At 41.7% G+C, this 27,086-nt stretch overlaps 3 protein-coding genes across 3 annotated transcripts; 1 reads left to right on the forward strand and 2 right to left on the reverse strand.

Moving 5' to 3' along the window:
* Positions 1-2,353: 2,353 nt before the first annotated feature.
* gtpbp10 (GTP-binding protein 10 (putative)) lies at positions 2,354-6,580 on the reverse strand. Its single transcript, XM_069655919.1, has 10 exons — positions 6,477-6,580; positions 5,771-5,964; positions 5,531-5,622; positions 5,136-5,280; positions 4,974-5,047; positions 4,822-4,874; positions 4,623-4,730; positions 4,440-4,517; positions 4,162-4,285; positions 2,354-3,698 (listed from the first exon to the last, which is right to left on the reverse strand). Exons 1-10 carry the CDS (start codon positions 6,507-6,509, stop codon positions 3,496-3,498), a joined length of 1,104 nt encoding a protein of 367 aa, XP_069512020.1. The 5' UTR covers positions 6,510-6,580; the 3' UTR covers positions 2,354-3,495.
* A 3,882-nt stretch (positions 6,581-10,462) lies between these two features.
* Positions 10,463-15,764, forward strand: osgin2 (oxidative stress induced growth inhibitor family member 2). The gene is made up of 5 exons (XM_069655920.1): positions 10,463-10,595; positions 10,758-10,894; positions 10,980-11,171; positions 11,274-11,365; positions 11,451-15,764. The coding sequence occupies exons 1-5, from the start codon at positions 10,529-10,531 to the stop codon at positions 12,631-12,633; spliced, it is 1,671 nt and encodes a 556-aa protein (XP_069512021.1). The 5' UTR covers positions 10,463-10,528; the 3' UTR covers positions 12,634-15,764.
* On the reverse strand, positions 15,180-26,496 carry nbn (nibrin). The gene is made up of 17 exons (XM_069655918.1): positions 26,357-26,496; positions 25,716-25,837; positions 24,521-24,648; positions 24,242-24,401; positions 24,043-24,146; positions 23,832-23,949; positions 22,314-22,504; positions 22,093-22,193; positions 21,840-21,972; positions 21,530-21,729; positions 20,089-20,263; positions 19,241-19,916; positions 19,056-19,145; positions 18,840-18,983; positions 17,920-18,033; positions 17,793-17,842; positions 15,180-16,081 (listed from the first exon to the last, which is right to left on the reverse strand). The coding sequence occupies exons 1-17, from the start codon at positions 26,385-26,387 to the stop codon at positions 16,048-16,050; spliced, it is 2,571 nt and encodes an 856-aa protein (XP_069512019.1). The 5' UTR covers positions 26,388-26,496; the 3' UTR covers positions 15,180-16,047.
* Positions 26,497-27,086: the final 590 nt, after the last annotated feature.

Below are 27,086 nucleotides of genomic sequence, written 5' to 3' on the forward strand. Positions count from 1 at the left end.
AGGCAAAGGTGCGTGTGAGTAAGTGTGTACAGGCATCTCCGAGGCTGTCTCGCCTGGCAGCGTCATTCAGTGGATCTTTACAAGACGATACGGAGTGCCGGCGGAGAAAACCACCACATCCAGACCAGCTGGAGCTCAGACTGAGCTGTTCCTGTCTGCTCAGGCCTCCCCTACGGGACTGGAAACCCCTCCTCTCTTACCCCACTTCCTGTCCTAACACCTTCAACCTCTTCACACCCTCCTTTTATCCCGGCTCTCATCATCCTCACTTCAACGCTACTGACCCCGTCCCCCCTCCTCTCTGAGTTGTTTGGAGCTCCTCTTTAAAAAAAGGAGCCCGAGCAGGTCATCGCATCACACCGCATCGCTGGATTTGTTGGATCATTTTGTCGCACGCGAATCACTGTAGAAACTCCTCACCGTATGCATGAGACAACCCCGTGTATCAGCAACCTCCTACTGAGAAGAACCGTTGTCTGATCTGAAAGGAAAGCATGCGAGGGGGCAGTGATTTTATACCTTCTGTAGGCTTAGACGCTTTCTCTCCACTATAGGTAACCCATAATGTATCACCACTTATAGCCCATAAACCCATAACATGGACCCAACCTGACCCCGCCCCGCGTTTGAGCGTGTGTAAATATGTACAGTAAAATACACTCAGAGTATGTTTTGGCTTTTATTTTGAAGGAGGAACAGATGAAGTCTGTCCTCTTCCTGTCGTATTGTGTTGTAGACAGAAGCTGATTCCTGTAGATAAGTGTAGAGACCCCGCACTCGTTCTTCTGTCTGTGTTTCTATTTTCTGTCCTCCCTCTGGCTTTTTCCTGTGTGACTGTGACCTATATAGATCCCTCCATCCACAGCAGAATGTACAAGTGTTTTTTTTTTTATACTATCTAGGCACGGGTTTCGTCCACCTCTGGGAGAAATACACAGACGTCCAGTGATTGTGGCACATTGAGAGTGTTGCTGAAGCGGCTGCTGATGAGTATTATTTAGGAACATTTAGTTTTATGTGCCATTCCTGAGTGTCACGAGTGGACTGAGATGTGTTTGGTGTAGTTATAGTTGTGCCACTTTTCACTTCGTGTGGTTTTTGGAAAATCTTCAAAGTTAAGATTTAGTTTCCCCCTGAGTTTGAGTCACTCAGATCAATGCAGGAACGAGAAGTCGGTACGAGCTCGGCGAGAATCCGGAAACCTTGATTGAAAAATTGCATTTTGGATTTAGCTGTAATGACTGAGATATTTAGCCTGTAAATGATAAACTATGCTGTACAGTGCTTGCTGTTTGAGCTTGTGAAGACCAACAGCATGACAGTTCTATATCGAATTAAGTTATTTCTTTAGGTAGGCTACATTGTGAGGACGTCGCAGGGTTTGAAACGACTCAGAAGGAGTGCTTTGACTGACGCCAGTGTCGCTATTTAAGGTGGATTTTTTAGGAAACTTAAATTGCTTCCCAGAATGAAATCCTTTGTACAGTTACAGCTCAGATTGTTGTCTTAAAGCCTCCTGTTTGTCATCCCACTGTTGTTTCTTTTTACTCCAGCGTGCGCACTTTTTCAGTTGTAACCCCTGTATGCATTAGGACTGTATAGGACATATGATCTTCACAATACTGGATTAATATTGCTACTAGTATCTTTTTTATTAAGTACCTTTGTAACGTCCACTTTTTTCTCAGCGTTATGTACAGCAACGATTCAAACAGTAATTAAGTGCATTATTGTAATTATGTGTGTTGATGAGTTTGAATGGAGACATGTTGAGTTTTTTTAAACACATTTGTCCCTGTGCAAACAGTGGGGTTCGATCCTCTGGCATGTGCTAATCTGTATCATATAAAGTTTGGACACATAATGTTGTAAATGAGATCTGTACGGGCTCATGATTTGCCTTCTACCAGAGCTTTCTTCTTCTCTCTGGTCTTTAAGTATTGTCAGTGTTTGGTGGCCCAGCCGTGTTTCCTGGGCTACCCAAGGCTGCGGAGAGAGTGTTATCTCAGAGCTTTTGATTATATTTTTAACATCATATATTGTGCTACAGCAAGACGTTTGTCCTGGTGTCAAAGACATTGACGTGTACGACACTCTGAGGACTGTACAGCTGTAAATTTTCCAAACATATCTGCCTGCACACGGCCGGACTGACCGACGGAGCCTAACAGAGGACGACTCCGAAACGTCCCCCACAGATGAGCCGTGTGTTTGTGCGGGCCAGAGACGTGAATGTATTCGTGTACTGGAGCAGACCAACCACCCGGGCTCGACCGTACGATCCATCCTGCTGCAGAAACAACGACAACCCGACATGTAACGAGTTCAAATCTGAATACTGCTGTTGCTCTCTTTTTTTAAGATCCTTTTATTTTGCCTGTCTGCTGTACAGACTGATGATGCAAAAATCAATCCCCATATTTTCTTTTCTCTTAATCATTCAGTATTGTAATATATTTAATATAAAATAAAACTTTCATCAACACTTCTGTCTATGCTCACATTTCTGATAACTTCAGATTTTCAGTAGAGGAAACAAAACACTTCAGGTATCGCAGGAAACTTGCACAATTTATTAACAGTTTTTTATTTAAATATGGTAAATGAGCAGCACACACTGATCAATCCTTTACTGTATGTAGTGGAACAGCCAGATCAAACCGTAATATATTTATTTTTCAATGTACAACTCAGTTACCACTATCAGTCACTCAGTAACACCTGGCCTCATGTTGCCCTACAGTAGCGTACAGTAACATGCAGATTTTAAATACCGAATAAGTCGTATTTGTCGGTTGCAGTTTGTTGTCAAAGTTGGCCGGTTCTTACCATCTCATCGGATATGCGTTTACGATTTGTAATCTGGTTTGCAGATTGTTTTTATACAACCCTGTCCTCACATCCTACATGGAATGGGGCCACACACACACTGCCCAATTCGTGTCCAGAAACATCCTGTAGACACCACCAATGTAGAAACTTCAGGCAGAGGACAGGGTCATTGCAGATGCAGACAACGCCACCTTTATCTTTGAGAATAATCAGATGTAACAGAATATAACTGGTTGGTACAAATGGACTCCTGCTCTGTTTCAAGAGTGCCGAGTTCATTCTTTATAATGTAATGTATCTGGCTCTTAAGCTGGCGCTGCTCTTGCTGTAAGCTTATAAATCACTTTAGGGTTCAAGCTCTTTTACAAAGTGCACCCATCTGATCAAACAAACCGCTGGTTGAAGCACAGTTAATGTTGACCTGATCTCGTGGAGCCTTGTAACGTTGGATGTTTTGGTTATGACGATCAGGAGAAAGTCATCCTCTGTCACCTCTGCAGACAGGTTTGTTCACACACACGGCCCAAGTGTACATTCTGACATCACAGGCGTTTCCTCTGAGGAGGTGAAGCTCATCTAGTCTGAACTTTTGCTTTTTACAGAGAGAGTAACATCCGTCAGAGTCCACTGAAGGTGCGGCAAGTCGTCCATTTCCATCACACATTAGTGCGAGTGATGCCTCAGGGCCTGCAGTCTTTCTTGATGGATGGCTTTAGTTTCCGTTGCTGCATCTTCATCGATTGATTCTCTGATGCAACTTTTCAAATGGTCGATACCAAACCCAGTGAGGGCGGAGACGGGGAGCACGTGTCTGAAGCTCAGGTAGTTCTTTGGTTTCATGTCAGCAGGCAACAGATCAGAGAAATCTGCAGGAGGGAAAAACAACAAAATTAATATTACAAATTGAACAGTTAAAAGCCAAGTATGCAATAATTTGCTGTTAATATGTTATAGGAAAGACAAATGAGTGTTTTCAGCATTTTTTATTGCAGCACCCTAATATTGACCTGTATCTGTTAACCCTTTATATAATAACTTCCTTTAGTTAGCCCTGGGAACAGTTTGCTATGTAGTCTGTGCTACTTTACTGTGCTACTACTTTATAGGACTGTTTTCTCACTTTGCAGTATTTTTTAAATGCTGAGAATATGTTTTCAATCGATCAAGATGTTTTCTTAATTTGTTTCTCTGTTATCTTAAGTTGCAGTGCTCTGAGCTCTCAGGGTCACCACAGTTTAGAGATGCTACAGTACCTACCTCCCTATGCATAATTTCATTTGCATCTCAAATTTAACTGAACTAAGAATAAATAAAATCCACTAAATTTACCATCTGGGTTTTGCAGCTGCTCCTTCAGCTCCGATAGCTTCTCTTCAGCATCAGGCAGGTCCATCTTATTCACCACCAGTAACGCAGGCTTCGATACAAGCTCCTCTTTGTACAACTCCAACTCCTTGAGGCCGAGGTGAGTGTGGGAGGAGGAGGAGGAAGAAGAAGATGGTAAATAAAGGATGTGCATGTGGTGGAGGGATCACGAGTCAAGTCAATATATTTAATCTCTTTATTTACAAATAAAACTTTAACGAGAATCTTGTTATCAGTCTGACCTTGGTGAGAAGTTGAACAGCTTCAAAGGCCGACCTGAATGGTGTTTTACTTGCCAGCTGGAAACCGGAAACATCTACCTGCAGCCGCACAAAGAATAACAAGCATGTGATCATCAACAGCATTTTTTAGCTGGTTATCCTGACCACATGCAAACATATGTAGGCATCACTGCGTCTACACACCACAAACAGCAGCTGTTTGGTCCTCTCCACGTGTTTTAGGAACTTGTGGCCCATGCCTTTGTTTATGTGAGCTCCCTCAATCAGGCCGGGGAGATCAGCAACAGAAATCTACCAGAAACAAAAAATGATCGAGACACCAATCAGTAGAAAGATAGAACTTCAATGGGAAGGTAAAGGACACTCATATGCACTCCCATACCTGCATGTAATCTTTATACATCAGTTTGCCGATCTCCGGCTTCAAAGTTGTGACTGTGAAATTAAAAAGGTTTTAGAGAGGCACCTCATACAACAACAGCAGAGCATAATGACCTGAAGTACTTCTGTGTCGTGTGTGCATTATGTACTCACAGGCATAGTTGGCAATCTGAGGTGTAGCGTTCGACATGGCCGTCAGCAGAGAGGACTTTCCTGCATTTGGGAACCTGATAATGAAGAGACACAAGAAATATTTTAACGGTTTGAGTTCCAGCTGAAATGAACCAACACGTTCATGTGCGTTTCTGCTCTCACCCGACAAGGCCCAGGTCAGCAATAAGTTTGAGGTCCAGCCGTATGTGTTTAGCCGCGCCCTTACTGGGCTCAAACGCAGAGTAGAAGGAGCCTCCGTGTCCTCCTTTCGCAACCTTTAGACGATCACCCTCAGCATTCAGTTCACCTGTGAGGAACAGTTGAAAAAAATTGATTACATTTTTTATTGCTAAATCAGTTGGCTTTTAAAATCTTATTAGATTACAGATACTGTACGCTTTATGCCAGATATAAAGTTGTTAAACCCAGGGACACATGGCATTAAGTCTACGTTCTTCGTTGATTAAAATTCAAATTATTGAAAAATTAGGTAAGTAAGTGCTCTGTGACAAAATTAAATAAGGGGGTTACATTATTAGAAAAGATTTTTGACAAACCAAGTATTCTGCCATCATCAGTGGTGACAGTGATACCAACAGGAGCGCAAACCTCCTTATCCTTCCCCTTCTCTCCTTTCAGCGCTCGGATACTGTCAATAAATATCATTCCCACACACTTAATATACAAAACATCTTTGACATACAGGTCAACAACATGTTTCTGGTTCTCTGACAAACATCAATCTTTCACTGGATGGTAGTAGATAAAATTAACTTATTGTATTTGTAGAAACACACCTGCTGTTGGCTCCTGATCCACCAACAAAACGTTTCTGAGGGTACTTGTCCTTGATCCTCCTTAATGTCATGCTCTTTGAAGCCACCACCCAAACATCACCCCCGTCCCCTCCCTTTCCCCCAAGACGGGGTAAACCCATGCCCCCACTGCCTCCATGGACGTACAGACGGAGGTTATCCACAAAGTTTGCATACTGCAGAGGAAAGAAACATTGCGGTTAAAAGATCCAAAAATTATCTTCAGGGCTATGGTAATAATAAAATAGAGCGTGAAATCTGGAGCTGTCTCACTGACACTTAAATGTAATTTAGTTTTTTTGACATTTGACGTTTAAGTAAAAGAAGACTGAAGGTATGATTTCTATCAATCCCTCCATCTTGGGTTGGCTTTGTCTTTTCCAAACACTTCTTCTGATGGCAATTTTCATGCTTAAAAATACGTGCTTGTTTTCAATTCATTTCACGCATTAAACATAAAATAAAGCTGTGAATACATTGTTAACCTAACGTGTAACTATCCAACATTGACGCTTTTGAGATCACAAATTAGTCCATATTGATGTTTTGACAGTATGCTAGCAATAACCTGTCATACAGATAAGCTAGCTGCTAGCCTACCCAGCCAATGTCACCATTACAACTTTCAATCAAGAGTCACTGTCGATTAAATTGTTTTCATGAGATAAACGTTCCCAATCGTACGTACCTTCCGGAAGCAGATCCGACTGAACTGAACCATCTTCAGCGGCGTTTATTGCCACTTTTTGTGTTGTTGACTAAGCTAGCAGTTAGTTTACATGTGTTTGTATGAAGGACCGGAAGCGGTAGTTTCAGTCTCAGCTCATTGGTTCATAAGACAAAGAGGCGGGACTCCACAGGCCTGAGTGATAGCTTCTGGGAATCTGGTACCCAAGCCCGGGACAAAACCTCTTTGTGTAGCCCAAACCACTGTAACTTTTGAGTTTTTCGATATTAAAACAAAGAATTGTACCAGTCAGTTTGTCACGTAGAAAACTACTGGGTGTTTTGTTTAAAAGTTTAGTTCACTTAATGTATAATAATGTTTAATAATGTCTTATTGTTCCCTTTAATGGTCCACAATGTGGAAAACCTTCATTGGCTTCCCCTTACTGCAATGAAAACACACATAACTACACTGACAGTAATATACTAGATTGCTGATCCTTTACTACTGTCTACCTATTTTGTCATTTACAAATAAAGTAACTTCACTAGTGTAAAACAAGATACATAATTTGTTTTTTTATTTTGTCAGTTAGTTGGTCTGTTATTCCATAACATTGGTTCAGAGGGAGCTGGGTTAAGTAATAAATACAAAAAAATTGTGATGGATGGTGGCATTAATTTATGTTTTAGGTGGCATTCATTTTTCCTATGAACGAATGCCACCAAAGGAGAACTCAGAGTGATTCCTGTGACCCTCTGACCTTTATCAAAGCCATCTCCCCCTTGTACAAAGGAAATATCGTATATGATGCTTATTGAGCACATTTATGCTCTACTGAGGATGAACCTCTTCAATGCTAATGCTATTTTTTTTTTTTACTTTAGCCTCTCTGACTGGGGAATCTGTCCAACAGTGTTTCATAATATGATGCAAAACATATCACATCTTACAGAGCGATAGCAGGACTGTATTTCTTTATGTAAGGCCAGAATTAACCTTGTGAAAGATTGGATTGTCCAGAGTATTATTAAGATTTGAGCGATGCAGTTCTTAAAAATAAAAGATTCTACTTTGAGCCCACTCAGTGAACAGCAGAGAGTCGGCGGCGCTGTGAAGATGCTGCTCAGTGATGCTCGGATCTTCCGGCTCTCTTCCCTCATGCCTGCCGGTGCAGACTGAGATGCGCATGTGACGACAAAAAAAAAAACGCAGGACCCGGTATACCTTTCTCTCTCTCACACACGCACGCACACTGGCATCAAGACTCAAGGAAGATCGACCCATCAGGCAACGTTTACAGGCAGATCAGACCTGAATAAACCAGGTCTGCGCGGATTTAACAGCACTGAGGTAAGTGTGTGTGCGTGTGTGATGACGAGAGAGAGGTTGGCTAATTATCTCATGCAAGACCTCGGACAGTTGCATAGGTCCTCCCACCGATGTCTGCCTATTTATACGGTCACAAACGCAGCCGTGGGTCGTGATAACAGGACGCGACTGGGAGACAGAGAGACACATCACAACGCGGTAAGAGATCCTGTTCTTGGCCGAGTGTTGCGGATGCCCGTGAGTGTATGTCTGACCTAAATTATGCAATGATGGTGACACAGCCGCTGTCGCATGTGCTCCTTGTGCCTTATTGGGTGCAGGATGCAAGGACCGCTGCTCGGAGTCAGAGGAGTGTAGTGGGAGGTTTGAGCATGTGGCTCCATGAGGATGATGATGGGGTAACAGACTGCTACATCATCTAGTTCCTCCACTAGCTTGTGCTGCAGCAACATCCACGTTTATTTATAATCTGGTGATAAAGTTGAGCTAATTTTGTAGCGGGACCGCTCCATGAAAATTAGCCTAAGTTGCAAAGATGAGGCTGTAGTTGTAGGCCTGTAAAAACCAAACACACCATTTAAACAGAGCATGTACTAAGTCAGTAGTAATATTATATAAACACAGTTTCTAAGTAAAAAAGCAGCTGGATTTTAAGGTGGTACATTTAGGCATCCAGATGAAGAAAGTGAAAATTAAAAATGTAATGTAAATGTATGTTTTAATGTCTTTTCCATATATGGCCCACAATACTCAGTACACCATGTTCTAGAAAAACCATGGTTCTTCCTCTCCGCACATGCGGCTAAACACGCACATGTAGGCGCATGGAAGGTCAGGAAGACAGTACAGCAACACACAAATGATGTAAAGCAACAACAAGTCCATTTATGAATCAATAGCACATTTAAGCTGTGGATTTTTTCCTCTCGGGTAAAGCAGTTTTGATTGGTCTTCACTGTAAATGTGTTTAATTTAATGTTGAATTGTGTTTGAATAAATTAGATGACTTGATATAAAGTACTCTGACTTATGCTCATTATTTACTCCATGATTACAAAAATAGAAAATTGTGTTTTGAATTGGGTGAAATCAGCAAATGAAAACAGAACAGCACTGTTGTTGCATCATATAGTGTTTACAACTGTCAAAAATACTTGATGCAACCACAGTATGGTAATAATCCTACTCAGAATGAGCTGACAAGACAAACTTTGAATATTCAGGGGACTGAATAATAACTGAAATATCCTAATGAGACACTTCACACTGCTGTTTGATTAAATAATGTTGGTCCTTTGGCTGAGATGCAGCTGAAAGCTACAAATAAACCCAACATTTTGACCATTAAATTGTGATTGTTTCATCACCCATATTGTTTCCAAGGCCTAAATTAACTTCCTTATTCAACTACATACTTCTGTTTTGTCAATCATATGGGGAGATCTGTTCTTCATTTCATTGGTGGATCTCAAGTTAAAAAAAAGGGACTATAATCTCAAATTACTACATTGTGGCTCTGTAAATTTAAAGTTCCATCAAAGTTTTTAAGAGTTTAAGAGTGGAGTTTTTCAAATTGACCAGTGGTTTGGAAACACCAGTATCAGCTTGCCAACTGGGGGCACAACGTTCTCCAAACAGGGCAGGCAATGTGTGGAATCCCAGTGCTTTCATTGAAAAGGGTAAACAAGCCGGCGACCAAAGACAACTGGTTGGCCTACAGACACACAGACAGGGGCAGGGAGGGGGGAGAGCGAGGGAGGGGTACGCGTAAAATGAGGCAGACTGTACTGGCAGCAGGGAGACATGGGAGTTTTAAGGGAAGGGAGCCAAAGTTTTGGGATGTAAGACAAAAGCGGTGTGGGCAGTGTGGTGGTTATGAAACAGGGGCAGTGGGCACTGTTTGCTGTGGCTGGTGGGTAATGTTTTGGCGGGAGTATCTGTGAGTGTGTGTGTGGTTGTGGTGGCTGGAGGGTATGAGAGGAGGAGGAGCTCTGATGGTTTGGTCTGTCAGCATGCCAGGACCACATTCTCACCCTGCTGCTGTTGAAAGGGGCGGTAAAGACATAAACAGGCCCAGCGGGATTAGGGCCCACTCGGAAGAGTGATCGTGGGGATTTGCTGCCCGGCGGGCACACAAAGGCACTGTCGCGTAACACACAAACACACACTACACATGCTCAACGGCAACGTTTCAAAACAGACCCAAGCCTCCACAAATCTGATTAGAACTCCCTTTTGTTTGGGAAGCGGCACCGGGGTTAACACAGGCTAGCCTCGCCGCGGGCCATGTTTGATAGGACAGGGGGTGTGTGGACGTTGGCGGGACGGCAAAGAAAAAAAGCTGGGGGAACGTTGTGTTGTGGCGGGGTGTTTCCACGTGTGTGAAGCCCCAGACAGACAGGGAGGGTCATGGCTGTGTGTGGAAGCACAATAACAGGATGGATAAAGGGTTTTTTTCCCCCCCTTCACTCTGTGTGTTTGAGTCAGCTGATGGTGGTGGATGGAGACAGGATCTAAGCTTACGTGAGACAACAACAACATTGTCAGACACAAAGACAGCAGGCCGGTTTGAACCTGTTCAAATAATCTGACCCAGAAACATGAAAGCAGTGGAAGGACAAAAACACATATGGGCCCCTGTTTGTACTTGAATATCCAATAGATAGCAACAGAAATGTCTAGAATATTCTTCACATTTCTATCTCTCCTCCTCAGTGCCGGCTCTGGCCCAGGCTGCAGCCATGCCTCTCCTGGAAGAGACAACTCTGCCACAAGAACACCCACTCACTGTCCCCGTGGTGATCTTAGGTAAAAGTTTCTCTCTTTACGTCTGGAACTCAAATGGTTTAACACTCCCGCCAAAACTTGGCCCATATTGTGGAAGCATCTTTCTTGACCTGATTTCTATCAAGTAATGGCATGTGTTCCTTATGTCAATCAAACACTTCCCAAAATTGGGTTTGTTTTTAGGCAACGGACCATCAGGAATTTGTCTGTCCTACCTTCTGAGTGGATACAAGCCCTACCTGGATACAGCAACTGTCCACCCCAACCCGATACTCTACAGGAAACTTCAGGAGACCAAGCACCTACCCATCACAGAACAAGTAACAACACCTAGAATGTCCTGGCATATATATACACATGATGACAGTCAACCAGGTGTTTCCTGATAGAGACTTTCTTTTGCAGGATCTTGAATATTTGAGTGAAGGTCTCGAGGGGAGGTCAGGGAACCCAGTGGCTGTCCTTTTTGACACACTACTCCACCCCAATGCTGACTTTGGCTACGAGTTTCCCCCTGTCCTTCAGTGGAGGAGGGACAAGCAGCAACACATCCCACATCTGGTGCTTGGCAGGGCAACGCCAGGAGGTGCTTGGCATGTAAGCTACAACCCTCGCGGATATCCATATTTTCTGTCAATTGTTTTGTTTTTGTCCTTCTCTGACCCTGCATTTACCTCTACCTTTCTCTTCTTTCTTAAGGCAATGGAAGGTTCCATGCTGACGATCAGTCTTGGCATCTGGATGGAGCTTCCCGGGGTTAACTACAGAGACTTGACCAATGGGAAGCGCAGGTACCGAGAGATGGCAAGGACATGGCCCAAGTGTCAGTTTAATTCTGTACTACCCCTTTCTTAAACTGCTCTCTCTTCTCTGTAGGGATGTAACCAGTGACAGAGCCACCCCAGAGGAGATCTCGTCCTATTACCGTAACTATGTGAAGCTAAAGGGCCTCCAAAAGAACTTTGTTGACAACACCTACGTGACCTCTGTCCAGAAACTCTGCAGGGGGCATGAGGGGGAAGGTCTTGAAAATGGGCACACTGATCAAGGAGATGGAGGGGTAGGCAATGGTGGGAATGAAGGCTTTGAGGGAAATGGAGTTGAGTGTCTTAACAATGTAGGAGGGGGGGCTCTTTGGGAAGTGAGGGGATACCAACAGTTGCAGAACAACACTCATGTCCCCTTCTCTCTGTTTGCCGAGAATGTTGTTCTGGCCACTGGTGCGTCTGATTCGCCAGTTCGATTAGGTGTAGAGGGGGAGGACCTACCGTTTGTATTCCACAGCATCTCAGACCTGGGTTTGGCCGTAAGCCGGAGAAAACTGGATACGTCGTCTGATCCAGTTCTAATTGTAGGTGCCGGTTTAAGTGCCGCAGATGCCGTTTTGTGCGCTTGTAACAGCAACATAAGAGTGTTGCATGTCTTTCGTAAGAACGTAGACGACCCAGACCTCATCTTCAAACAGCTACCCAAGACCCTGTACCCAGAGTACCACAAAGTCTACAACATGATGTGCTCTCAGACCAACATCAATGTGGCTCCCTCCTCTGCCTCAAACAGACCCCACACAGTGAGTATTGCCTCTTCAGTATGTGCCAAGATGTGCCCAAAGCCCCAGCTTGCTGCAGGTAACATGGCAGGTAATTCCAGTGTTGGCCTTTTCCCTGACTATACCAGTTTCCCCGAACACTGCGTAGTGTCTTTGCAGTCCGACATGAAGTGTTTACTGCAGGGGAACAACTCCCTTAAGGCATTCAAGATCTCCATGGTCCTAGTGCTGATCGGGACCAACCCGAACTTGTTTTTCTTGAAGGGGCAAGGCCAGTACCTGGGTCAGGATCCAACAAAACCCATCTCCTGCAAGCAGAACCCCATTGACATCCACCCCTACACATATGAGTGTACTAAGGAGCCAGGTCTGTTTGCCATGGGCCCTCTTGTTGGAGACAACTTTGTTCGCTTTCTGAAGGGTGGCGCATTAGGCATTGCCTCCTGTCTGATGAAGAGACTCAAGAAGAAAGGAAAGCTCATCAGCAATGGAGGGAATAACTTCATTTGAAATCATGATGGAGAAGAGCATTGCATGCTGGTAGTAGTGCACAGATTTCAAGCGCTTTTACCAACAGATGTTGGAGACAAAGGAGGGTTTTAATATGTTCTTATCATATGTTCTCATCAAACTAAGGCATTTTTACAACTTTCCAAGACCAAAAAGACAATGGATGTACACTCTTTAGTTTCTAAAGAAACAAAATACAGCTTTCAAGAGTCTTGTCTGACTTCATAAGAAGTCCCCAGAAGTCCAAGCTACAATGTGCCAATGTTTTCTAGTCAATCTGTAACCTCATAACTGAATGGGACCTTATTTTTATCAGGGTTATTTATTTGTTTACCATGTGTCTTTCAATCCATTTACTAACAACTCTTTAATAGCTGTTGTATCACACTGTAGGAGCGGGAACGCTCAAAGGTAGACGCCACTATGCTCATTCTTCATTAAACTTTTAGCTAAATGTGTAAGTGATGGACACTCAACAATCTGTGGTCCCAGTTACTTAGTTCTAATCATGTGAACTCCAAGTAATGACAACCTGGAGTGATTAATGTTTGCAGCAGTGGACGCACACAAGATTTATCTCGGAATGCGTGACCCAAGTCCATGGCTAAGCAATCTTAATGTTCCTGATTATTCTGAGCCTAACATGTTTTTACTTTTATTTTTCTTCAGAGGATTCTTCTTTTAGCTGCTATTGTAGGTAGTTGGAGCCATATAACTAACAAAGTTAGAAATGTCAAGATAATTTTTCCTGTTGCTTTGGTATAGTACTGCTGAAAGGCTTTCTATGCAAATAATTTAACATACAGATCTGAATGTATTCTTGGACACCAATAACTAATTTTACTGTTTTGATTTAAGTATCCTGGCACAAGATGTGATCATAAAAGAATCCTTCTGGTGTTTTACATTTTTATTTTATTTTTTCATTTAGTATGAACAACTTAAGAAAGCTTTGAATATGAGTGTTTTCTTTTTTTTTTGGTTTAGATTTACATTCAAAACTACCTAAAAACCTCATAGCATGGGAGATAACTACATGCTCATCATTTATTTCCCAAAAATGTTAATATGAATATCGTTTTTTCCTTCTGAGTTTTTTTAAAGAAAAATTGTGAATGCTCAAAGATTGGCACACTTTTCACTGAGGGGGGTTCTAGCAAGTTAATATGAGGTGTAGAAAATAAGATAAACACCAGTATGGTCCTTAAACTAATTAATTGCCATTACATCATGTCTAAAATATAGTGAATGCAATTCTGTCCATGCCTTCATTATTTCCCCTGAAGCTACAATTACATCACTAAGTGAAATTAGTCTGACATCTAATCTGATCTTGGAACTGTTCAATTGACCCGTGTGCATGAATGGACACATATGTCAATTACTTATTGTCTGTCGCTGTGTTGTAATAAGAGTAGGGATGCACGATATTATCGGCATGTTATCGATATCGTCCGATATCGGCTTAAAAATGAACTGTATCGGCCAACACGCCGATATAATTAACCGATAAAATAATGGGCTGCTGCATACTTCATTAAATGCCCGACCTCGGCACAATGTCTCTGGCGCGAAGAAGACCTGCGCGGCGCAGCGTGATGACGTCACGTGTGTCTACCTGCAGCATGAGAGAGTTAGAAGCCAAAATGTCCGTGGTGTGGAAGTTTTTCAAAGTGTCCGAAATAGACAGCAAAACTGCTATTTGCAATGACTGCTCAGCTTCTGTGATGCGAGGAGGAGCCAAGGCAAAGTCTTTCAACACTACAAACTTTAACCATCTCAAGACCCGTCACCCCGACCGTAACAAATGTGATGTGAGTATCACCATTATACTATACGCTAATTCCAATACAGAAGAGAGTTGATGATCTCTGCAATTAGGTGTGCGGGAAAAAAATATCGGTATCGGTAATCGGCTAAATGAGTTGTCAAATATCGGCATATCGGATATCAGCAAAAAAACTAATATCGTGCACCCCTAAATAAGAGCAAATATTTCTGAGAAACACTAACAAGGAAAGACTGATTTGTTGTTGTTTTTCCATATTGCCCAAATCTTCACGTGTCTATATGTAAAAATGTTCTTCCAGTTTTAAATACAGCTTCCCGGTAAACTGCCAATATTGTTTTAAGTGCCAAATATCAGTTTAGACAGGTTTGAGCAGTTTCAGTAGCAATCTATTCTTCATTTCCAATATATTTTCCTTCCTTTCAGTCATTTAAAAACTGTCTGCAAGCGTGTGATGTGATATGCATTATTCTTTTATGTGCCACTAATGCACAGCTCATGAGTTGTTTATTGTGATGTGACATTTTGATCCCTGTGTTGGGAGAATTTTCTTTTGCGCCCCTGCAATACAATACGGTAATCAGAGTCAGTGTTGGGGGGTAACGCATTACTTAATAACACATGTAGTCTCATTACTTTTTACACTAACAAAGTAGTTTAGGCGCACTGTGTATGTTTTGGTAATCATTTAGCAGGTGAAAATGTGGTTGATTGTGTTAAATATGGAAATTCAGCTGGATTATTCCATAATGCTTTATTTGGGGGGTTTGACATAAATATTAAATATATGCATGCAGGCATGAACCATTGCCTAGCAGCAGCTGCTGTGAGCAGAAGACAGGAAAGTGCTTTAATGACAGAAAAGGAAAATGCAGAAGAGACTGTGAGACTAAAAAATATAATTATTTCCCTTTAATTTTAATTTGATGCTGTTGATGCTCCAGGACGGACACAACTTTCCACTGATCTCAAGTCCAAGAGCCGTCTGCTTGCAAAATAAAGCAGCAAAGGATACATAGTGTGTCCATCCACTGAGTTCAAATCTCAACTCATTGATGGCACTTGCCTTTATCGTAGATCTTCTGGCATCTTGATTACTTATCTGAGCAATTTCAGATCTGTATAAGTGCCTGTAGGGTTAGCTGACGTATTGTTTAGAAAAACTTTAATCCTTTTTAAGTTTGTAGTTCAGCTAAAACCAGGGAACTTATTTGGTCTTAAACTCAAAACGATGGAAAAGCTGCTTTCAGCATTTGTGGAGTTTTCATGCTCTCTTGTACAACTGAAGAGTTTTTAATGTTTTGTATGCCGCATTTTTTATTATTGACAAATAAAAACTTTGAGAAAATCTCTGAACTTGAGACTGTTTTTTTTTTTTTACATTTCCTGCTGTCACTGGCTTCATTAGGACAGCATATGCAGACATTTACAGATAAAGAGAACTGCAAGAACAAAACAAAAACAATTTGTGATGACTTGATATTATGAAGGATTAACTGTACGTTCATCAACATTATAGCTGGAACACATTTCTAGAGTCTTTTTTTACTGTGTTGATGAAGTTTGACAAACTTCCGGTGCTTTTGAAATAAATTCCCTCTGCCGGATGTCAAGATGGAGGCATTTCATCTTCTCTTGGTTAGTTTGGTGGGGTTGTACCTAAAGACACACACAAACACACACACACACACACACAAGATTTTATCTCACAGGCCCGCTCATGTGAGGACGGGCTTTTAACGTTCCTCATGGATCATTCCTCAATGTCCTTAGAGGCATTTTGAACAAACAATAAAAACAGCCCAAATTAAGTGCTGTAAAACACGGACAGTGTTTGAACAGCTTAAAGCAAACAGGCTTCCTATAAACCACGTCTGGAAACTTCGTTTAGACCTACCAAAAAAATACCGGATTGTTTTCTTAGCAGCAGTGTCTGTTCCCCCGGACACGCATGACTGACTGAGCATGACTCAGTGATCAAACAGCTCAGCCTTGACGCACACACACACATAAAATCAATCTCAGACCGTCTCTTTTCTGCTTAGTCAAAGAAAACACGGCAGTGGCGGCGGCAGCAGCGCCAGCTTACATCACCTCTGTTGCCCTGGCAACTACTCTGACGAAAGAATTACTCCGCTCTGATTGGTTAAACTGAAGCTACAGGGGCCCCATATCCATGATTCCAGTTAATTGAGTTGTCTGCACCTGATGATAATGACAGAGGCTTTACAGGCTGACTTTATTTTTCAGGGTTTTCGCCACCATGACGACAATTTACAGTATGTGTGGAAATAGGCAGGAAAATGAAGGTTTTTATTTATTCAATGATGATGATGAAGTAAGACAAGTTGAACGGGAATCAGCACAGCACCTGATTGAGGTTTTCTGTCTTGTCACTGTGGGTCTGTTGACATTTTCTTTTCCATTCACCGTCTTTGAACGGCGTCGTACCCCGTACTGTGTTCCGTTTAATGTTTACTTCACGTGCTGTCTTCAGTTTTGTAGATCTCTCTGTGGTAGCCTTTAATTTTTGCATCATTTAACCTTTGTTGCTTTCTCTCTGCTGTTTTATCTCTTTTCTTTTTCCTCCCTCTGTACACAAACCAACATCAAATTTACCGGACCTCTTTCGGCGAATTGTTGTGATTACAATTAGTCCTCTGGATTGTGTGACTAGAGCCACATCCCCAGCAACAGTCTGTTCTTCATAACAACGGTCTGTTATCGAGAAATAGTAGACCTGGGAATGCCGTACGTAACCAATCAGAATCAAGTATTTAACACAGCCGTGTAATAAAACACTATATTTGAATTAACGGGGTAACATTAAGATAAACTGTAGATAGTTTCTCAATGTAATGCACATGTTTTATATTATTTAAGACACAACACATTTTCATAGTTTACAATCATTGCCATTAAATTAAAAGCAATTTGTTGATGTGTTGTTGGTGTTCTGCAAGGGGTGAAACTGAGACTTTAAATAATTTCTGTAAATTGTTTTTTGGGAGTAATAGAAATAAATTGACGTGTTATTTGTTCCTTTGGACATTAATATTATTGTTGTAATGTTAAAAAGGTCCATTGTGTAAGATCTGGGGATCTATTGGCAGAATTACTGGCATAGATGGTACATAATCTGTCTGTAACTAAAGCTGCAGGAAGTCCTCAGCTCTTTACTAATGATCAGTTAAATCACTGTGTTCATTGTGAAAAAGAGCTGCTGTTTTACTTGAAAAGGTCAACCAACAAACAAGGACATGAAATAGTTTTGGGAATCACAACTCAACCTCACAAGGGTGGAAAAGAGGCTGTGAGGGGTTAACAAAGTGACTGCACATCTTACAGAAAATGAGATCTAGTTTCTCACCTAAAGAGGTCGTCTCCGGCGGTCTCGTCCCGTTTGCTCTGACGCTCCTCCTGAAAGCAAACACAGGCATGAACGTACGGCTCAGAGAGATCACAGACGGATAAGAGGGGCAGGGTGACAATAGTACCTCAGCTGCATCCTTCAGCCATTCATCCAGCTCAGAGTTCTTTCCTCTGTTGTGAACCAGCAGATCAGACCCTCCGATGATGTGGGGTGAATCCTGTGCACCTGGTACACACATCTGTCACATACACAAAAGCACATTTAAATAACAAAACAGAAATACATTTCTTATGTACATGAGCAGCTTGTTTTTGTGCTTGAGTTTGAAAGCTTATTTAAACCACACCATTTGTCCTATCATGAGACACAATAGGTCGCATTTGAAGACGGCTAAGCAAGGTGACCCAGACATCCCTCTCCACAGCATCGTTTACCAGCTCCTCCTGGGGGAACCCAAGGTGTGCCGGCGCCAGACGAGATATACAATCCCTCCAGCGCGCTCTGGGTCTGCCCCTGGGTCTCCTACCAGTTGGACGTGCCCGGAAAACCTCCACAAGGAGGCGCCCAGGAGGCATCCTTATCAGATGCCCAAACCACCTCAACTGCCTCCTTTCGATGCAAAGGAGTAGTGGCTCTTCTCCGAGCTCCCTCCGGATGTCTGAGCCCAGACACCCTTCGGAGGAAGCTCATTTTGCCGCTTATATCCATGACCTCATTCTCTGGGTCACTACCCTAAGCTCATGACCATAGGTGAGGGTTGGAAGTTAATTTAACGTATTTTAAGGCCATCTTTAATTATTTACTTCAGTGCCTGAAATTGTTTTTGTCACACCATCTTGCTGGGAGGGGGGGCATCTTATTGTTGTCACTATTGTTGTTTATATGAAGTGGAGGACAGAATATTTAGACTTCATCTCCTGGTATACACGCAACTGCAAACACTGCAACTAAATGCAACACTGTGGAGTTTTATAATTCATCATCTAAATTTCAAATGAGCCCCTGCTGCGTGTTTTTGTTGTGTGTGTTGCGCTGCAGTCTGACCTTGCGGAAACGTTTGAAGTTCTTCGTGCAGCCGTTGTCCTGCGTCCTCTGTGGTTTGGTTTTGGGTGGTGCAGACACAGTGAGGGATCTGAACTCCACCAACACCAGCTTTTTGGGATGGTCTTCATCAATCCTTGAATCCTCCTGTAAAACATCGACACTTGTGGTAAGGCATTCAGAGAGACAAATCTTGAACATCTTTTCCACAGGACTTACTTGGACCTCCTGTTTAATTTTTACAGCTTTCAACGGTGTCTTAGTCTCTTCTTTAGGCTGGCAAACATCTTCCTTGAGTTGTCCTAAAACCTGAAACATAATTCAATATAAGACGTGAAGCAGTGGTGTGTTCTTAGAGAGTTCATCAATTACTGGATGAATAAAAGAACTACAGAAATCCTCACCTCAACAAACGCCTCGTCATCTTCAAAATGCAGCATGTCTTTACTTGTGCTGGCAGATGACACTCCTGCAGGTCTGGTGGACTCGGGATATGTTGGCCTGCGTTCTGAAGGATCTATCTGCTTAGTCTTGTTGGAGATAATTTGATGTTCAGATGTTTTGTTGTGGCTCTTACTGGAACCTGAATCTTTTTCCAGGCCCACTTGCGGCCTTTTGTTTGATCCATTGTCTTCCACATGAACCCGTGGCCTCTTGCTTGAAGAAGAAGCCTCCACCGTATTTAAACCTAGTTTCTGTTTGGTTGAGCTGTGCGTTACGGGCTGTGCTGGCTGGCCTTTGTTACCTGAAGGTTGCTCATCAAAGTAGTCCATGTCCACAGACATAAGAGACTCCAGTTCATCCATCTCTATCTCTGCTTCCATCTCCTTCCTCTTCCTACTCCTCAGCTTCTCCTGGGCGGCGTGGGAGACCCTGTGTGACTCAGCCTCTGGCAGTCCCACAAAAAGATCCTCTACAGATCCCGCTGGAGTCAGGGACGTTGCTGCAGGGACTCTCTCTGAACGAGAGTATGTTTCTTTGGACATGGTTGGTGTGTTTGGTGCCTGTATGCTAAAGGATGATTCTGGCACAGGCCGCTTAGGTTCTGACATCTCAGCAAAGAAATCGTCCTCCAAAGGCCTCAACAACACAGAGACACAAAAGACAGATAAGAACAGACTTTCAATCAAAAAGAAGATTATTGGTTCTGCTAAAAAGACCTTCTTTAAACTGTCCATTGTGATTATTATGATGTTATAGGAGTGAAAAGTTGTATAATAGGTGCTGTAGCACTATTGTTATTTCTTCTTACCTTTTCTTGTTGACTGGCTGAAAGAAATTGGTCAGGGTTGATTGTTTCTGTGGGGAGGCTTGTGCAGAGGCTCTTTGTTGCTGAGGTGATTGCCTCTGTAGGAATGTCTTTGTGCCACCGTTCTTTCTAGGAGGGGAAGGGTGAGACCAAACGCCGCTACCACCTGCACCTGAAACTATAAAAACATTGAATGATTGGTTTGCATTAAGCTGATGCTCCTTATGATGAATCAATTCAAGGGATGAGAGGGAAAAGAGAAGATTGAACCTGCTCTCTTATTTATCCATGACACTTGTAGCCTGTTAGCTTAGCATTAAGACAGGAGAAAGGTGTTAGCCTGGCTCTGTCCAAAAGTAACAAAAGATGCTTACCAGAACCTCTAAGGCTCAATCATAAGCATGTTATATTTCAGGACGTAACTGAACAAGCATATTTCCCACAATGTTAAAAGTGACCACAGACTGTATAAAAAGATGGACGACATGACAGCTCCCTGAAAGTGACGCCAAAACATCTCTATCGCCCCCTGCTGACTGGCTGCAGTATAGGTCATAAAGCCCGCCTCCTCCATGTTAACAGATGGGACATGAGTCAAACTATAAAATCAAAATACACGTCAAATACATTTTTCTCAAACATGGTTTCTGTCATTATAGTTAGTTCTTATGCTGATTCACGTCCGAGTATATTTTGACAAGCGTAAAAAGGATGATTGACAGCTCTGCTGACAAATACGGCTCCTGCAGCCGATCCGTTCTGGATTAGCAGAGTAGAGGAGGATTGTCGAGAGGAGACGTAACTAAAACAATCACTACAGTCATTGAAGTTTCCATATCTGTGAACGTCTGCTTCAGACCAACACAAGAAGCTGTTCTGCTGTTAAATATGCTGACCTGCAGGATTTTTGCTGTTTTTTCCGGTAAGTTAAGTGTGTGTGTGTGTGTGTGTTTTGGTTAACAGAAGTGTCTACGACTGTGCAGCTCTGGCTCCAAATGACGTCACCAGCGCAAGATGGCAGCGCCTATCATATGGGACACTTTGGTATCATTTTCGTGCAACAAGAGCAGATAGACATGTGTCGTCCATCTATATATGCAGTCATTGAACAGGTAGGTGTTGTTTGCCTTCCTGCAGTAATCTCTGCGCTCCCACAAAATATGTTTAAAACACATTGAGATCAAACTGAGATACACTGTAGGCTCTTATAGAATTTGTACAAGCATCATTTTAAAATGTCTAATTTACTAAAATAACTTTGATCAAAGCAGAAACACCTCTAGAAGGCAACATTGTCTCTGTTCATTTTTACAAATAGATACAATTAAGAAGAAATGGTTTGCAGATACAGTAAGCGTTACGTTACACAGAAATCAGTTTTACAAATATTTAGAATTTGAAATGAAACAGAGAACAGGTTTTAGTATCTGTATAAGTCAGCTACCTGTAGGTCTGGACTCAGGCTTCTTCCTCAGAGAGTCTGTGCTCTCTACAGTTTTGAACGATGAGCTCATTGTCTCAGCCACGATGCACTGACTCGTCGTCTTCAGCTCTACAGGTTTGGATCCACGGAGCTGACTGGTTGGTTTCTTCTCAGGAGTTTCCCCTACAGCGGTCACCCCTGTGACATCACACAGCTCCGTCCTGACGAATAAATAAATGACACATATCATACTAAGGCTGTCTACAACTAGAGAAATTAAAAGTTTGGACTTCAACACATAATGGACTAGTGTCTGTGAGCGTGTCAGTACCTTTGAGACGTCTCTGTGTTAACTGCGTAAGCTGTGATGTTCTGAGATGCTGCAGGTAACACTGTCTCATCCACCGCCGTGCTTTGGGACAGCGAAGCACTGGGAATTCTGGGTGCCACTTTTGGTGCCGACTCTAAAACATAAACAAAGAAAATCAAAGAAAAAAAGTAACCAGAAGAAAAATCGAGGTGAACCAAGTTATTATTATTTTCTATAAAGAAATCAATGTGTGTTGTTCTGTCTGGTCTCCCACCTGAGTCTGGTATGAGACTGGACGGATTGCAGTACTTGTCACAAGAAGCATAGATGGCAGCCAACCCAATTTCAGACTCTGTGATGACTCGGAGGCCTTTTCTGTGTCAGTGCAAAATGGAGAGTGTTTTATAGTTTCACAAAGTGTCACCTTGATGAGTAAATTACAAAACACACCATTAAGTGCTTTTCTAGACAAAAGAAAATAATATTCTGTTCAACCTTTGAACCATGTTCTTCACAGAGTTTGCCCACTCTGCCGCAGAGGAGGAGAGCAGAGTTTGGGAGCTGCCTGTTGTAGCATCGACCACACAGCTCTGTGGAGACTCCAGCAGGTCTCGGGGCAGACGGCCCTCCTCCAGCAGCTGACTCCTGCCACCCCCAAAACTGACTGCTGCACTCAGGCGCTTCAGCTGCAAATGACATAAAAGAAAAGCAACAACACACACTGTTTATCAAGGAGGGTTTTTTTATAATAAAATTTGTAGTTTTACCCCTGGCAACAGAGAATAAAAAAGTCAGATATAAACTTTTTATACATAAATATGATCTTTATTGGCCCTTAATTATTTTTCAACTTTGAAATAGATGAAAAAAAATATATATATATGTGTGTATATTTTGTATCATTTCCTTAGTTACTTTTTCGTGTTTCACACACAGAAAAGTTTTGAAGGGTTCATTTTTTTCCATCTCAGGACATGCACAGAAAAACTTATTTTTCACCTGCTTTTAAAAGATGGAGCATGTTACCCTCTTATGGGTAACATGCTCAAGCCTTTCAATGATTCATGAATATTAAAGTTACTGTAACAGCCTTTTTCCAGCTGATTCTATAATGTCCTTATACTCAAGTAAACTTTCATCTTCAAGCTTGAAAAATGCGGAAACACCACATTTAAATTTCAGCTCGCTTTTTACAGCAGGGATGAAAAGATGAGGTCACAGAGGTAACAAAAACACTTCACAGCCAGCAGAGTGCTTCGCTCTTTCTGTCCAATAATGTACAAAAAAATAGTTCATTCATGTTAATAAGGACTAATGAGTAGAAGTCATCTGAAAAAACAAATGATGTTTACAAACAACAAACTTGTTCATACTCTTGTTTCCATCAAGCCAAGCAAGACGGGTTTTCTGTCCCTAATGAGGTTTCATAACCTGCACATGCACTCCGGTGAACCGCAGCTCATCTGCTGCTTCAAACTGTCATCCATGTGTGTGAGTCATATCTGTGTTATTCTACAGCATTGAGCATGAGGTAAACAGTAAGATGCTGAAAGTTTTAGTCGATAAATTGTTGATTAATTTCTTACATGAATTTTATAATATATATAAAGATTTGTCTGCTTTTTAAAATTTAAATACACACTGAATCCTATTTTTTTCTCTGAAGTAAATAATCAAACTGCAGCTGCAGCTCTCCACAGGAGCAGTGAGTCTCCCTGAGGATCTCCGGCCTGCCGACTGCCTGGCAACTGATGTTCAGCTCATAAACATGAAGCTCACAGGATCATGTGACTTTCCGTCATCTTTAAAGCTAATGGCTGGAAAACAAGGGGCCATAATGCAGCCTGAAAGAAGTGCTCATTTCGTTAGCTCTTATGTTTTGCTGACTGACAGTATACGATGACTGCTGATAACTGATCACATAAGATCCTGTTTTTCTTTGACTTGGTTGTTTTGTTGATTTCCGAGCATGAAGACAAAAGAAGGTTATCACAAAGACAGAAGTAAACATACCTGTTTGGCACTGAGGAATATGAACATCCTTCCGGTGAAAAGCTGTTTGCGAGCAGGAATCGCTCCAAGGTTAACGTCCTCTTTACTCAAACTTGGCTCATCGATCTCAGGGAGGAAACTTAAAAACAATAACGCAGCATGGATGAGATCATGTGTGGTTCAGTGTGATGTTAGCGCGAATGTGTGAACATGAAATTGGATTGTGTCGTACCTCTCAGCTTTAGGAGGGGGTAACTTCTGCTGAGCGGCTTTGCTGAGTTCTAAGAAGAACTCGGGCTTCACGATGGGTCGGCAGCACAGCAGAGCAGAAATAGTCTAATTAGGGAAACAGGAAGCACATATGTCAACACATATTCAGGGACAAACATATCACATGTGCTAATGAGGGTGACACAAAGTCTGGTCCTGACCTTGATGGTGACTTTAGCAGTGGGCATTGCCAGGTGGGTGCAGTCCTGAGTCCAGTTGTTGACCAGCTTTCCACCCAAAGCCGACAGGGCCTGAGAGAGTGACGCTTTGCCATCGTTGTCCAAACATGACGAACACACCACAGGCTTCTGATGATCCACACTGAGGTGAAGCAGTGATAGTGAAGAGGATTCATTTTACATTATAAACATTTCTGAGTGTGTGGTTGAATTAAAGTCGGCGTGAGTGAAATTTTAAAGTAAAAAAAAACTAAGCAATACCTGAATTTGCTGTGAAAAACCCCAAACGTAACCTCATCCCCCGACTTCAGGTTCACTGGTGTGTTTTCTGACAACCGCTGGCTGTTGACAAATGTACCGTACTTGGAGGCATCTTTCACAGTCAGGGTCTGGGAATAAAGTTCACAGGAGCAACTCATATTGTCCATCAGTCAAACAAACCATCACACATACAGTACATGTTTCTGTTGAATTATTCATGTCTAAATGAGGTACCCATCCTTGAGATTGAGCCTCAGATGGAAACGTTTCCTGGGCTCAGAAAACAGTTAACAGACTTTCTGTTTATTTTCATTAATAACAGTGTGATGCAGTGACCGTTTAAACTTCATCACAATCATACAAACACACTATTCACACCGTGACAGTAAAATATTTTCTTATTCTGCTGGATCAAACTTCTTTTTGTTTTTTGTTTGTGTGTTGTTATATGTGTTTGTTTGCCTCTTAAATCGCTTGAAAATGACTCTAAAATAATTACATCATTAGGATGTGATCCTGTTCAACAATAATGACTCAAAACTCAAGTTTGTTTTCTTCCAGAATAATGCTGATGGACAGATGGCTTGTTGAGTGAGTGTATTGTAGTTCTGTTGGGCTGGAGGGTCAATTAGCTTTACATCTGTCATTAGTAAACTGCATCTTCTTTGCACACACATCTTCATACTATGACAAATGATGACTTCATACAACATGAAAATTTAACTAACTTCCTTGTCCAGAGCCAATCGGATTATGACTTTCACTGTCACAAGATCTGAGTACATTTTACAGCTTCATTAATGTGGTATTGTGCTCAGACTGAAGTGTGATGAGTGTAAAGGAGAAGTGATTTGTGTTGCTGCATTGCTTTGTTTTCACAGACTTTTTTTGCAGCCATGGAAGTTGTAACATTAGGACTCCGGTGCAGCGCTCTATTGAAGGATTCTCTTCGCTTCTCAATGTAAATTCCAGCTTGAGTGACATGAAGTCTTCATGGTATGTACACTGATTTTACTGTCCAATTTCTTGGGAATAAAGTAACACATTTTTATTGCTTGTAAGATTGAACACATTCAAGATCATAAAGTAGCCCTAACAAAGAAGATACTGTACAAGCCAGATCTGTAAACTGTTAACAGCATAGCAGATAATGTTGGACACATAGAGTCCTTAAATAATACAGTGTTCTTCTCACCTGGTCTGTAGCAGTCAGGTGAGCGTGAGCCCTGCTGATGGACTGGTCATTGGGTAGGAGGATGTCACAGTTCTTGCGTCCCACCACATACTCTTTACTGGAGCGGAGATAGTGGGTCTCACCTGTTGAACAGACAACCATACTGTTGTTTTAGAAATACTGTCATGACAAGTTAAAAGTGATTTTTAAATTGAGATTTTTTTGATTTTTTTATTCTTTATTCCAAACTTTGTTAAAATGAATATGACAAAATATTTAACTAATGCACATAACATTTAATCAAAACGAGAGGTGACAGAAAACATATCTAAAGTCACAATCTATCACCTAGTAGAAGTTAGGACACCTTCAACTGCACGCTACCTTATCATAAAAACGCATCCTGTTCATTACATGACACTTAAAAAGTATAGTCACTAACTTTTGAATGATAATGACACCCACTCACCATCCACACAAATAAATCTTATCATTACTAGCAACAGCTAGACACGTTATGTACAGTCTAAGACCATTACTTTCTTTTTATCACACCTTCAAACTTAACTCAATAACAGCCAACTTGAGCATGCGTTAAAATTAAATCGCTAGCTACGTGTTAAGCTAGCGTTAAAAATGTCTTCCCATGTAGAGAAAGTTACCTCCAGGTTGCAGGGGTGTCAGTATCCACATTATGCACTTTGTTGTGTTTTTATATATGTATGTATATTTAAACTGCCAACGATTTAGAAGAAAGGCAACATTTTAAGGCAACCAGTCCATTAATAACTATCAACAAGGTGGACACACTCACAGCGCGCCACCGTGTGACGTACAAACCCTGCGCCCCAGCAATCTTTTCAAAATAAAAGTAATTCGACTCGACCGTAAAAGGTTAGATCACAAATTAAACTTAACTTCTGGTATTTATTTATGATTGCATACTTCTGAAATCAATAATGATAAAAGGCGTAATCATTGCGTTCTTTACAATGGAAACGTCCAAGTGGTGAAAAGAAACATTTAACATTTATTCTTCAAGTGAACTAAATTAACTCAAGGAAGCCTGATAGATAAGCATACTTAAATCCCAGTTTCTGCTACCTTATACCTTAACTCCACTACAGTTCGAAGGCCTATATTGATTATTTTACTCCTTTTGATTAAAATCTTTGTTTACTTTGCAGATTCACTTCAATCTTCAATAAGACAAAACATGATTATAAGATAAAGTATATCTTTTTTTGTTTTAGTATATATTTTGAGTCTAATAGTCTGTATATTCACAAATGCTTGCCTTAACAGAGTTTTTCTTAACTGTGGTATTGCCACTGTGGAAGAAAAATTGATCATTCAGGTCAAATTCAGGGGCTGGTTCCGATGAATTTTATT

This window comes from Semicossyphus pulcher, unplaced genomic scaffold, assembly GCF_022749685.1.
Source record: "Semicossyphus pulcher isolate SPU_LCO1_2020_fin unplaced genomic scaffold, fSemPul1.0.p SCAF_9, whole genome shotgun sequence".
NCBI lineage: Eukaryota > Metazoa > Chordata > Actinopteri > Labriformes > Labridae > Semicossyphus > Semicossyphus pulcher.